The sequence below is a fragment of the Carlito syrichta genome, unplaced genomic scaffold, assembly GCF_000164805.1.
Source record: "Carlito syrichta isolate Samal-C Ts95f unplaced genomic scaffold, Tarsius_syrichta-2.0.1 Scaffold303207, whole genome shotgun sequence".
Taxonomy (NCBI): Eukaryota; Metazoa; Chordata; class Mammalia; order Primates; family Tarsiidae; genus Carlito; species Carlito syrichta.
In genome coordinates this window covers 234,284-247,905 of record NW_007247303.1, presented here as the reverse complement: position 1 = coordinate 247,905, position 13,622 = coordinate 234,284, and the positions used below count along the sequence as shown (strand labels likewise).

General features: G+C 49.3%; 1 protein-coding gene across 1 annotated transcript in view; it reads right to left on the bottom strand.

Annotated features, from left to right (window-relative positions):
* Positions 1 to 13,622, bottom strand: part of HM13 (histocompatibility minor 13) — a 46,717-nt gene that overhangs the window by 22,359 nt on the left and 10,736 nt on the right. The window contains exons 4-5 of the mRNA XM_021712354.1: positions 7,632 to 7,714; positions 1,018 to 1,106 (exon numbers count right to left, since the gene is read on the bottom strand). Coding sequence (XP_021568029.1) covers positions 1,018 to 1,106; positions 7,632 to 7,714 — 172 coding nt within the window. The remainder of the gene's footprint in view (positions 1 to 1,017; positions 1,107 to 7,631; positions 7,715 to 13,622) is intronic.

Here is a 13,622-nt window from a genome sequence, read left to right as displayed (position 1 = left end):
CGGTGCGCGCTACCACGCCCGGCTAATTTTTTGATTTATTGTAGAGAGGAGGTCTCGCCAAGTTGCCCAGGCAGGTCTCGAACCCGCAGGCTCAGGCAATCCACTCACCTCGGCCTCCCAAAGCGCGGCATTTCATGCTGAGCCACCGAGTCCAGCCATTCTTTCCAACTGCTAGACGAGAGAACGGAGGGCGCACCTTGATGACAGCTACCTGGCCGGCTTCCTTTGGACCTAAATGGGCCCGGCTTGTAGATGCCTCTCCCTCCCTCAGGCTGGACTGTGTGGGGATGTAGCTATCCTGGACCCGAGGGCCACTTTAGGGTATGGCAGAGCATAGATGGGACCTGGGACCCTGAAGACGAAGACTGTGGTGCAAGCTTAGTCTTTAAACAAAAATTCACCATTTATTTGACACAGATGCCCCAGGAATGCAAAAAGGAGAGTGTTACATTCCATACCTTAACATCTTACACAAGAGAGAAATACCTTTCATTTGGTCAAGGCACTGATACTCTTGTCACAGCATCCGAATCCATAACCTAACTGACCCACAAGTCCCAGACTTCCAATTCCCCATGGTTTTCATTTTTGGACAAGGGCTATGGAAGCTCCTTTTCAAATCTTAGTTGGTACAATAATCACGCTAAAAATAAACACAATTAAAACAGTCATGAAGGCCAGCTTTTACTGAATGCTTACTGTGAGCCAGGCAGTGTGCTGAATGCTTTCCACTCATTTACTTGCAATCCTAGCAACCTGTCCCTGAAGGAGGTACCAGATTATCATTTTCATCTTACAGATGAAAAAACAATAACCCAATGCTCAGAGAGGTAAGTCATCCACCCAGGGTCCCACGTCTAGGTAGTGGCAGAGCTGGGATGTGAATCCCAGTTATGAGATTCCAGAGGCCACCTCTTCCATTACTCGCTCTAACTGGAAAACCCAATACTGGAGAGAAAGGGAAGGGAGGTACAAGACAACCAGGGCACAGCACAGGGCAAAGTGGGCGGCACTGACCTTCCTTGTTCTCCCCAGAGCCCTGTGTGAAGAGCAGCTGGTACTGTCGATTTGGGAAGTTGGTTGGGAAAAACTTATTCATGAAGGGGCTGGAAGGAAAGACAAAGCAGGTCGACAAACAGCCCCCATGGGCAATCACAACTCTAACATCTTCCCAGCCCCGCCATTTACAGCTGTTGTCTCCTGGCACCCTCACATCGGCCCTGATAGGTAAGTGTTACTGTTCTCACTCTACAGATGTGGAAACAGAGGACTTCAGAGGGTGACTTGCTCAGGGTCACACAGGGAGCAATATCTGAGGTGAGACGTGAGCTCATCTCTAGACTACTACTGATTTCCATACTGCCTTTTTGTTACCACCAAAGAAATGCAAAGCAGAGGCAGACTTTCATATAAAATCATTTCTGGGAGAGCAACGGATTCCAGTCTGGCCACGCACCACCTACGGGGATTCCTTGTCAAGAACCATATTCTTGGATCCCCTTCCGGACCTATCAAGTTAGATGACCTGACAGTCACCCTCTACCCCACTTTGTCATTGTGCTCTCCAACAACAGGGATTTTTACAAAGTTGGCTGGAATCAGGCAGCCAGATTAGCCACAGCTCCCCAGGGCAGGATCACCCTCACATTCACTCCTACCACAAGGCCTCAGTTGCTTTAGAACAGGTTGGCCGTCTCTAGAACATTCTGATTACCCAGCCCAGTCAGACCGGGAACAGACTTTCTTTTGTGGACCATCTTCAGAGCAAGTCTGGCAACCCAGGGCCTCTTGACCCAGCTTGGTAATGGGGCTTGGCAATACTGTGGAGGAGCAGCAACCAGCCTGGGTGGCCCAGCCCTAAAGACTGCTTTGTCAGTGTGGCTCAGGGAGAGCCATGTTAGGGGCTCAATCTCCTCACCTGTATATAGGGACAGTGGTTGCAAAGGTTGCTGGGAAGATATGAGACAAGGAAGGAAAGACACTTTGGCCAGCACTGGGCCTTCAGCAGGGATATAAGAACTGTGAGCTTCTGTCACCATGGTGTACTCCTCCAGAGCCTGAGCTTGAAAGGATCTGATGTCAGTTGAGCTGCTCACGACTCCTGAGGTAAACAAATCCAGGAATGGTCCCCCAACTAACAGGTAAATGGAGGCAGGCCAGGAGGGATCCAGGTTACAGTGGTAAAGGGAGCTCTCTTTTTAAGACTGGTGGTTTAGAGAAAGATGTGGATTCAGAAACCATCTCTGGGCCTCCATTTCCCCCTTGTCCAAGAGCTGATCCCTCCCAGCTTGGAGGGTTATGGTGTGAATGATCAGAGAGTGAACAGAGATGTCGCAGGCACAAAGGCAGAGTAGGAATGGGCTTCGAAAGCAGGGCTCTGAGGAGTAGGAGGCAGAAGCTGGGAGGTAAGGCTGGAAGCCACTTTTAGCTTCCCCTTTTTGGGGAAGTCTGAAGCCAGGGTGTGCGTGCAGCATGGGCGCAGGCAGTAGCAGCCTGAGGAGCTGAGCCCCTCATGCAGCTCAGCTGGCCTCTTCCTCAGGAGCTTAGCTTCCCAACCAGCAGTGTGATGGCTAAGAATGTGGGCTCTGGAGCTAGACTTCTGGGTTCAAATGCTAGCTCTGCCACCTAGTAGTGGTGTGACCTTGGGGAAGTTACTTAACTGCTCTATGCAACTGTTTCCTCATCTGGAATAACACTTGTTTCTTTTTTTTTTTTTTTTAGTTGGAGTCATGTGACACCTAGGCTGGACTGCAGTGGCACGCTCATTGCCACCGGAGCCTTCATCTGCTGGGCTCAGGTGATCCTTCCACCTCAGCCTTCCAAGTAGCTAGAGTTACAGGAGCACGTCACCATGCCCGGCTAATTATTTTTTTGACTTACTGTAGAGATGAGGTATTGCCAAGTTGCCCAGGCTGGTCTCAAACCCATGGGCTCAGGCAGTCCTCTCACCTCAGCTTCCCAAAGTGCTGGTATTACAGGCGTGAACCACCACGCCGGGCCGAGTGCCTGGCATCTTGTAAGCTTAACTGTAATTTCAGCTTTAAGTAGGAAGTCTCTACACTGATTCTTTGTTACTCCAAGTAAAGATGGGCTGCTGGGAAGTCAAACGACCTGGCTGGTGTGGATCTGTGGACTTGAGAGCAGGGATCTGTCTCTTCTTCACCCCACCCTGGGGCCTGGTAGCCATCTGGCAAATGCTTGCTTAAGGACTCTGAATGCAGACTTTTGCAGCAGGCAGAGATCCTTTTTGGCCCCAGTAGCTCACGCCAAACCTAAAGGTCACTGCTTCTCCTTGACAAACCACATCCTGGTGCCCTTCTCCCCTGGGGGGGTAGAAGTAAAACTGGTGACATGGCCTCCTCCTCTGGGATGGGCCTTTTTCCCACTAAAGGTCAGATGGGTGGGGCATGAGTTCAGTCATAGGTGATAAAATAAGCCAAGGCTCCCTTGGCAGGGAGATCTGGGATTTGGCTTGGCTTGAGTCTTGACTAGGCCGTGGCCACTGCCTTCCTCTAATAACCCAAGCTGGGCTTTGTTTCCACAGAGGCTTGAGGTGGGCTAGGGGATGGCACGGAGGTGGAAAGGATTTTCAGAACTTTGGACTGGGCTGATACGGCTCGGGCGCAGCTCTTTGCAGCCTTCCCAGCAGGCCCCTTCCCAGCCCGTCTTCAGGGACCACAGGCTCACTGAGAGAGGGTGGCCAGCCTACCCTCTGAAGTTCTCCCGCCCCCTTCACTTTTGCCAAAACTATAACAACTACTGGCTTTGGAGTCAGACAGACCTGGGCTGAAAACCTCACTCTTCCCTTACCTGCTGGTGGTCACATAACCCCTCTGACCCTCAATTTCCCTGTCTTGAACCTTCAGACCTGTTGTTTGGATCCTGAGAAAGGTCTGACTCTAAGTTTGTGGCCATAAGGAGCTCACTAAAATTCTAGTAACACAGGAGAATTTCTCTGAGAAAATATTTAAGAAAACTTAATTGAAGGACAAAAGTCAATTTAATTCTTGGATCAACTTTCTAAAACACATGATTAAATCATCCACCCCCTTTTATTATAAATTATTTTCATTGGATTCCATTCTTTTCCATGTACATTTTACAATAATGATTTCATTCATCTGACAGTTTTTGGTCCTATCAAGTTTTTATTTTATTTTATTTTGAGTTGAAGTCTCACTCTGTCACCCAGGCTAGAATGCAGTGGCACACTCATAGTCACTGCCACCTCGACCTGGTGGGCTCAGGTGATCCTTCTGCCTCAGCCTTCCAAGTGGCTAGAACTACAGGCTTGTGCCACCATGCCCAGCTAATTTTTTGACTTAATATAGAGACGAGGTCTCACCAAGTCATCCAGGCTGGTCTCGAACCCCTGGGCTCAAGCATTCCTCTCACCTCCACCTCCCGAAGTGCTGGGATTACAGGTGTGAGCCACCACGCCTGACTCCCATCAAGTTTTCCAGTGGACAGCTTTGCCCTCATGTGGTGGGCACCTCTTCTGCATAAGGTTATCCATTATTTTTACAAGGTATGATTTTTCCAGGTCAAATTTTGTGGTTCTAAATTTCATTAGAAGATGATTCTTCTGTTAGTTTCCGGGCACTCATAAATTTTACCACATGCAGTTTTGGCTGCTGTTGGTTTTATTTTCTGTTGACAATATCTGTCTCTAAAAATTATACATTGTTTCATGGCTAATCTATGAGAAATTTGAGACAATGTCCCTTAGTTATTGTTCTAAATGGAAAAAAAAAATCTGGTGCCAAAATGATAGAAATACCCTGTGTAGGCAGTGGGTGGAGACAAGATCTTTCTTGCAGGGTTGTTGAGATAAAGTTAAATAATTAATACCTCAGCACATGGTCTAACCGTGGGTTTTTTCTTTTTTCTTTTGAGTAGGAGTCCACTCTGTCACCCAGGCTGGAGTGCAGTGGCACACTCATGGCCACCGCAGCCTCGACCTGCTGGGCTCCGGCGATTCTTCCGCCTCAGCCTTCTAAGTAGCTGGAACTACAGGCGTGCTCTACCACGACCGGCTAATTTTTGATTTATTGTAGAGATGAGAGCTTGCCAAGTTGCCCAGGTGGGTCTCGAAACCGCAGGCTCAGGCAATCTACTCACTTCAGCCTCCCAAAGCACTGGGATTACAGGCTGAGCCACTGAGCCCGGCCAATCATGTCTTTCCAAAACACACTGGGTTCTCTCACTCTGAGGTGAAGGTTAGGCTGTGGGGGAACTGGAGGTCTCCAGTCTCTCGCAGACGCTGGGGTGGGATGGGCTAGAGTTGGCGAGGGTCCTGATCAGCACAGGAAAGGAGGGGCCTAGTGCCTGGAAGTGACTGCAGGTCCATCGTGAAAGGACAGGTCTGTCCTGCAAGTGAGGGCAGCTGGGCTTGCCAGTATCCTTCTGGGTCCAAGTCACTCAGGAGGGGGACTGGACTAGAATTCTTCCGAGCTAGCTAGAGTAAGATCTTGTGGGTGAAGGGTGAGTGTAGGTGAAGACAATGGTGACCTTGGTTAGAAGACCAGAGCTGAAGTCCCGGCTGTGTAGCCTGGGACAGCCACTTGGCTTACTGTGTGCTTGGGATTCAACAGACAGAGGCTCACTTGATCCTTCGCACACCTCTCTGATGAGGCACTTGTAGTCTCTCCACATTATAGATGGAAAAACTGATGCTCAGAGAGCTTATGTAACTTACAAAAATTATAAAGCTGGCAGAGCCAGGCTTTGGTCCTAGGGTTGCCTCTCTCTCCACATGTCAGCGTGCCTGAAGCAATGAGGCTATACTCACCTTGGCTTTTTTTTTTTTTTTTGAGACAGGGTCTCACTGTCACCCAGGCTAGAATACAGTGGTGCGATCCTGGCTCACTGCGGCCTTGATCTCCTGGGCTCAAGCAATCCTTCCGTCTCAGCCTCCCGAGTAGCTGGGACTACAGGCACATACCACAACATCCAGCTGTGTGAGACAAGGTCTCACTACATTGCCCAGGCTGATCTTGAACTCTTGGGCTCAAGTGATTCTCCTGTCTCAGCCTCCTAAAGTGCTGGGATTACAGGAATGAGCCACTGCACCGGGCCTCACCTTGGCTCTCAATGCCTATGTGAGGAGGTAGTTCTTTCATTTTAGCTTTTTCTTTGACTGTCTGGGGAGATCCTAACTGGGCCCTCAGTATGCACAAATTTTCCAGCTTCAGGCCTGGCCTTGCCCTCCTTTGCACCTCTTCCAGGTTTCCTATCCTTTGAAGGAAGTTAAGTTCAAGTTGAATTCCTTCCTTCAGGGAACTTTCCCTGGTACGCTGGCCACTTCTTGGTCTCTCAGTGGCTCTCAGCTTGAGACTGTATCACTTCAAGGAGCAGACAAAAACATGCCAGGACATCTTTGTAGTCACAAGCTGAGGGAAGGGTAGTGGCAACTCCCATTTTGTGAGGAGGGCAAGGATGCCAGCATCTGCAACGTGGAGCTAGTCCTGCACAGTGGAGAACTGGCTTGACCAAAACACCAATAGCAGCCCCTTAAGGAACACTGGCCTCCATCACTCTTCCCCACTGAAATGACAAGAGCACGTGACAATCTGAGCAGGGTGGCAGTGGGAAGAGGGTGGGGGCTCTAAGGTCATAGCTGGGTTTGAATCCTGGTTCTTTTGCTTATCAGCTATGTTATAATAGCAAATTTCTTTTTTCTTTTTTTTTTTGAGTCAGAGTCTCTCTCTGTTGCCCAGGCTGGAGTGCAGTGGCACGCTCACGGCCACTGCAGCCTTGAGATCCTTCCACCTTAGCCTTCCAAGTAGCTGGAATTACAGGCACATGCTATCACGCCCGGCTGATTTTTTGATTTATTGTAGAGACGAGGTCTCACTGAATTGCCCAGGCTGGTTTCGAACCCCTGAGCTTAGACATCCTCTCACCTCAGCCTCCCAAAGTGCTGGGATTACATGCATGAGCCACCGTGCCTGGTACTAGCGAATTTCTTAACCTCTCTGCATTTCAGTTTCCCAGACTGGATTAAAAGCAGGATTAAGGCAAAAGCTAACCATATGAGGTTGTCTGGCAGGATAACTAGGTAGTAACACAACTAACAGTTACGAACACATTAAGTGCCAGATACTGTACTTTCCACCTGACCTCCATGATGAGGCCACCATTATTTTTCTCCACATTCAAGAGGAAAATGAGGCCAGAGAGTTAAGTAACTTGCTCAAGGTCACAGAGCTATTAAGTGGCAGAGTCTAGATTCAAAGTCAAGTAGTTAAATTCCAGAGCCTGCACCCCTAACTTCTCACTACACTGCTCCTACGTGAGGAGCCAAGCACGGTGCGTGGAGCACAGCAGGCCATGACACCTGGCAGGCGGTGCTGGCATCACCCCCGTACACATCACCATTCATAAATGACTTTTCCAATTGTGGTGGTGGGAGGACACCCACCTGATACTCTAATTCCCTATACGAAAACTTGGCCCAGAGGGGTTGTAGTTCTTGTCCTGGTCATTACACAGGGGAAAGAGTCCCTTGAGTTTTACAGCCAGGATTCAAACCTGACTCTGAATGATGCCAAGGGTCATGTTCTCATTCAAGACCCTGTACTGGCTCCTGAGAAAGCTGCTTCAAATGCTGCAGAGAGATGCCTTCTGACCTGATGGTGTGGGACAGGGCCAGGATTCCCAGCACGAAGAAATACATGGACAGCAAGAGGTTGATGTACTCCTGGGAGAATATCTGAGGCAGAAATACAAAGAGAAACAGGAAGTTAGCATTGCTGCTGGCAGTGAGGAAACTAGAGTCCCCGCTTCTCTTCTGGAGCCTGGTCTCACCCTTCTAAGCTTGGGAGCCAGTCAGGAGGAGTCTCAGACAATACTAGAGGCCTTCTGGTTTTGGGAGCTGTGGGAAAAGAGGAGGAAACCTCAAGCCTCCAGATGCACCGCCCACCAGAGCCTGCAGGTTTGTGTTTAGTGGCTCCATTATCTGGAGAGAAGCAACCATATCTGCGTCCAGAGTCCTGCATGGAGTCTGGAGGATGCCTCTGAACTCACGCTTCACGTTTCCTGGTGCCTGCTCAGAAACCAGGGAGCCTCACCAGGGCCCCCAGCATGCTGTTGCAAGACATCAGCGTGCCCTGCTCTTCCCTTGCATCCTGTTCCTCTGGGGACTCCTCTCGTGTGATAGTCGGAAGCCGTGACAGTTGATTCTTGGTCTTCTTATTAGGTGAAGCTGAGAAATACTCTCTGTCATGATGCTACAGAACCAGTAGTCACAGGGAAATTCTGGACTCTGCAAAGTCTATGCCATAGCGTGTCATGTTTGCTGCATCATCTATGGTAATCTGCTACCTTGATGGTCTCTTGCTGGGAGAAACTAGTCTCTGACATGCTGCCATGTGGGGTACAGGGACCTGGCTGCGCTTATGCGGGGCTGCTCTGGAATCTGTTTGAACACCTGTCTGATCCTGTCACTCTCTTGCTGAAGCCTCACGGCAGCTTTCCCTGTGCTCTGAGCTGAAGGCCTGCATTCTCCTACTTGCCTCTCAGGCCCTGTGCTGCCCACTGGAGACCTCCTCAGCCTAGGCTCACACACTTGCTCTTGTTCTACGTGCTGCAGCCACCTTGGCCTTTCTGCAGCGCCTAGTCTGTGCCACATCTCTCCTGGCCTATGCACAGGCTCCTCCGCTACTCTTCTCTCTGCACCTGGTCTACCCTACTCGACCTTCTTTAGCTCCCAGCTCAGAGTTTTCTTCAGGCAGTTTCCCCGACACAACCACCTTCACTGCCTACGACGCGCAGGGCACTGTGCTCAATACTAGGGACACAGCAAGGAACAGGGCAGAGTCGCTGCCCTCAGAAGGCATGTGCCAGTGAGGGGGAAAGAACCTCAAACAATTATATATAGTATGTCAGGTGGTGATGGGCACTAGGAAGAGAAGCAAAGCAGGGTAAGGAGACAGAGAGGAAGGGGAGACTGGTTATTTTAGATGGGTGGCCAGGGAAAGCCTCTGACGAGAGGACACGGGAGAACCCGAAACAGAGTAAGGAGCAGGCTGTGGGGACATTCCGGGGAAGAACATCTGAGGCAGGGGGAAGGGCGGGAGCAAAGGTCCTGTGAGCCTGGAGCTAAGGGTGCAAGGGGAGAATGGCAGGAGACGAGGCTGGAGGCAAAAGGGAGTCAGAACTGGCAGCTGGGGGAAGCCTTTAGTTTCACCTGCGTGAGACAGCCTGCTGCTGCAGTGCCAAGGGCAGGGTGTGACTCCACCGCTGCTCTATGGAAGGAGGACCCTGCAGGGCAAGAGTGGGAGCAGGGAGCCCCACAGGGGAGGACAGTGCCCTGGACTGGAGGATGGAGGGAAGTGATGAGCATGGAAAGATTCTAGACCTGTTCTGGAGTTGGAGCTGCAGGATGTGCAGAGGGGCTGGGTGAACAGCAGGAGATGCAGGTGCTGCAGCCTTGGACAGGGGGTTGGGCAGGAGAGTAGGTTCTCTCGCGGCTGGTTCTTCCATGCACTATGGATCTTGCCTTCACAGCATTTCTTAGAGCTGTAAGTTCACATCTATGTGACTGGTATCTGTCTCCTCCACTTAACAAGATGCTCTTGAGGGCAGGGATAGTCAGCTGTTTTTCTTGCTTCTGTATCCCTAGTACCCAGCACAGCCTGATGTAGCAGGCACTCAGTTCACATGGAATGGAGGAGCAAATCAGTGGCTGTAATGTGAATGCTACAAAAAAAAGATGCATAGGCCAGGCGTGTGGCTCATGCCTGTCATCCTAGCACTTTGGGTGACTGAGGCAGGAAAACTGCTTGAGCCCAGGAGTTTGAGACCAGCTCAGGCAACACAGCAAGGCCTCGTCTCTATTTTTAATTAAAAAAAAAAAAAAGACGCATTAATTTACTTTGTAGGTACATGGATTGTGTCTTATTTATGAAGGTGTGGCATATCTCTCCTGTTGCACTCTCACTGTGGGCTCTAGGAGGAAATCTCAGGCTGCACCTCGAGTTCTGGTTGGTTTGACTGTGTGGCCCATAGGAATCGTGTACCAGCTCTCACTTTTCTTTGTGCTTTGGCCACAAAACGTCAGAGCCACACCTGTGGCCTATTTCTGGGAAGAGTACAGGTCTTCAGAGAATGGGGCATGGGTAAGGTCTCACCAAGGCCTATTTGATCCTATTTTAATTTTCTTTGTCACTTCTGTATCTTTTTTTTGAGTCAGAGTCTCATTCTTGCCCAGGCTGGAGTGCAGTGGCACACTCATGGCCACTGCAGCCTCGACCTGCTAGGTTCAGGTGATTCATTCGCTTCAGCCTTCTAAGTAGCTGGAACTACAGGCGTGCGTCACCACACCCGGCTAATTAAAAAAAAAATTATTGTAGAGACAAAGTCTTACCATGTTGCCATGTTGCCCAGGCTGGTCTTGAACCCATGGGCTCAGGCAATTCTTTCACCTCTGCCTCCCAAAGTGCTGGGATTACGGGTGTGAGCCACTGAACCTGGCCCGTTACCTGTATTTCTTATTCTGTTGGATTTAACATTTGTTTTGTTTTTTTTGGGTCAGGGTCTCATTTTGTCACCCAGGCTCGAGTACAGTGGAATGGTCACAGTTTACCACAACCTCGACTTCTTGGACTCAGGCAATTCTCCCCCCTCAGTCTTCCCAGTAGCTGGGACTATAGACGTGTGCTACCATACTTGGCTAATTTTTTGGTTTTCTGTAGAGATGAAATCTCATTATGTTGCCTCGTCTTGAATCCCTGGGCTCCAGTGATTCTCCTGCCTCAGCCTCCCAAAGGGTTAGGATTACAGGCATGAGCCATTGAGCCCGGTCGGATTTAACTTCTATGAGCTACCTCAAAGCAATCAGTTTTAAATGAGGTGGGATAAAATAAATGTTATGATTTTGCGAAATGTTACTGTATTGTGAATTTTTAAAACCACGTATTTTCTTCAATATCCCCACAAACAGGCTATGGATACTGCCCAGGTAACCAGGTGCCAGTGGGACAAGACCAATCGCTGCCACAGGTTTCCCTTCTGTGACTGAGTGCCGTTCAAATGGACCCTAAAATCCCTTCAGTCTTCCACCTTATCCCCGGCAAAGGCACTTGCCCAGGGGCCCTCTCCTCCTCCTTCCTGCTTTCTCCGCCTGCTTGGTTGAAGCCCCTCTCATGTGCCCCCGTGTGCGAGCCACGCCTCCATCCCTAGGCCTGTATCACAAGGCCCCTATCGCAATGCCTCCCTGATGAGCTGCAATTTCCAAGGCTGTGCTGGGGTGATCCTTAAAGACCACCAAGGTTCCCTAAACTTAGTTCCTGGGGAAAAAGAGAAGGAAAAAAAAGACACCACAGGGGGACTTGCTGCTATTTACAACACAACTGGTGGAAAGTCCCTCAGGCGTATAAAGGGATCCTGAAGCACAAAACTCCCAGGCAAGCACTGGGCATTAGGGTGGAGGACACAACCCAAAGGTGTGAGGGGACTGACTGCTGTGTTTCAATGTTATCAGCTTGCAGAAGGGTAATGTGTGGCCAGGGCCAGTCTCGCCACACTGGTGCACCTGGCTGCCTGGGGGAAAGCTCCCAGCCTGTCTGTGGAAATGTTGAGGCATCAGGAAAAAATGAAGTTTTAGAAATGCACAATGAAGTTACAAACTCCAGTGCCCCAACCAGGAGGGGAGGAAAGGGGCTGAGGAAGAGTTGCTGTGGTGGGTCGTTTTTCTGGTAAGCAATCCATCCAGCCAGCTGTCAGGCTGGAGTCCAGGGACTGTACTGTCCAGGCAGCTGCCTTTCAGCAATCCTAACAGGGCACTCTAAAGGGATGGGGAAGAGGTATGCTCTGTGCTTCTAGCACAAGGCAGGCTGGGGCTTGCCTGCCCAGGGAGGAGGAAAGGCTGAGCAACAGGAAGCCAGTGCCTTAAATAAGTGTCCACACCCACCGCAGCCAGAAATTCCTTTTGGGAGCATCTAGCCTAAAGAAAGAATCCTAAATGCTAAACATGTTGGATGCTCTTGAGGTGCGAATTCCTGGCACTCAGCACTGCAGAGACTTGAAAAATATCCGCCAATAGCAAAGGCAGAAGCAATAGTCTAGATGTACACAGAGCCACAGAGAGATCGTAAAAGCACAGGGAGAGGAAAAGGAAGCAGAGGGAGACGTGCTGCACAGTGCTATTTAAGGAAACTAGCTCTCACTCATTCCCACCAACACTACATATTTTATAAGAAGCATACATATCTAAGGACATGAGTCAAATGCATTAGAGTAGGAACCTCTGGCAGACAAGGAAATGAAGGTGAGAAATGGAGGTGGGCACTGGGGTAAAAGGGGAGAAAAAAAGAAAAGTGGGGGCCCGGCATGGACTGAGGATGGTATGCTATGAACAAGGGCACCTGATAAATTCAGATTTTCATCCGAGGTCCAGGAAAAAAAACAGTGAATACCCATGTTATTTAATAAGAGTAAAAATGAGAACATTTAGTGCTACTCAATGTTAAGTGAGAGCACACTGGAAACTTAGTGGGAATGTAAAATGGTACAATCTTTTTGGAGGGCAACTGGGCATTATCTATGTAATTCTAAGTGGAGATGCTGTTTGACCTGGTAGTTGTTCACAGCAATACTGCAATGTACCCCAACATTGGACACACCCAAATGGCTTCAGGGGTACCTTGTAAAACAGAACTATGAGCAGCTGTTAAAAAGAATGAAGGAGATTTGACTCTGTTGATGCAAAAATACCTCCGTGGGAAGATTCATGTTTGATACATATACTAAAAAATATTTTTAAACATGAATACAGGTCTGTGCAACAGGTTCACAAGAAACTATATTTGGGGAAGGATGATGGCTCATTTGCACCTTTCTTTAGGTTGACAACAATTTTTGATGATGTATGCATACATTTTTGGCAGAGGGACAGTGTCTCCCTGTTGCCCATGCTGGAGTACAGTGGCACAATAATGGCTCACTGAGGCTTTGACCTCCAGGGCTCAAGTCCTTAGTCTCCTGAGCAGCTGGGACTACAGATGCATGCCACCATACTTGGTGATTTATTTATTTATTTTTGTAGATACAGGGTCTTGCTATGTTGCCCAAACTGGTCTTAAACTCCTAGACTCAAATGATCCTTCTGCCTTGGGCTCCCAAAGTGCTGGGATTATAAGCGTGGGCCACCATGCCCTGGCTACAGGTATCTTTTTTGAGTCAAGGTCTCACTGTCACCCATGCTGGTGTGCAGTGGCACAATCATGGCTCACTGCAGTCTTGACCTCCTGGGCTCAGACAATCCTTTGGCCTCAGACTCCCAAGGACCTGGGACCACAAGTACATACCACACACCTAGCTAATATTTTTTTTTTTTGGTAAAGTCAAGGTTTTACCATGTTGCCTAGGCTGGTCTTGAACTCCTGAGCTCAAGCAGTGCTTCCACCTTGGCATCCCAACGTGCTGTGATCACAGTGTGAGCCACTGCGCCCAGCCCCTACATGTAAATTAAAGTCATTCATGGGAAATCTCAATGACCAGGAAAAAAGTGTTTGTGATGCACTATTAAAAAAAAAAAAAGAATTCGTGACCCGCCTGGACAACTTGGCAAGACCTCATTTCTACAATAAATCAAAAAAATTAGCCGGGCGTGGTAGCGC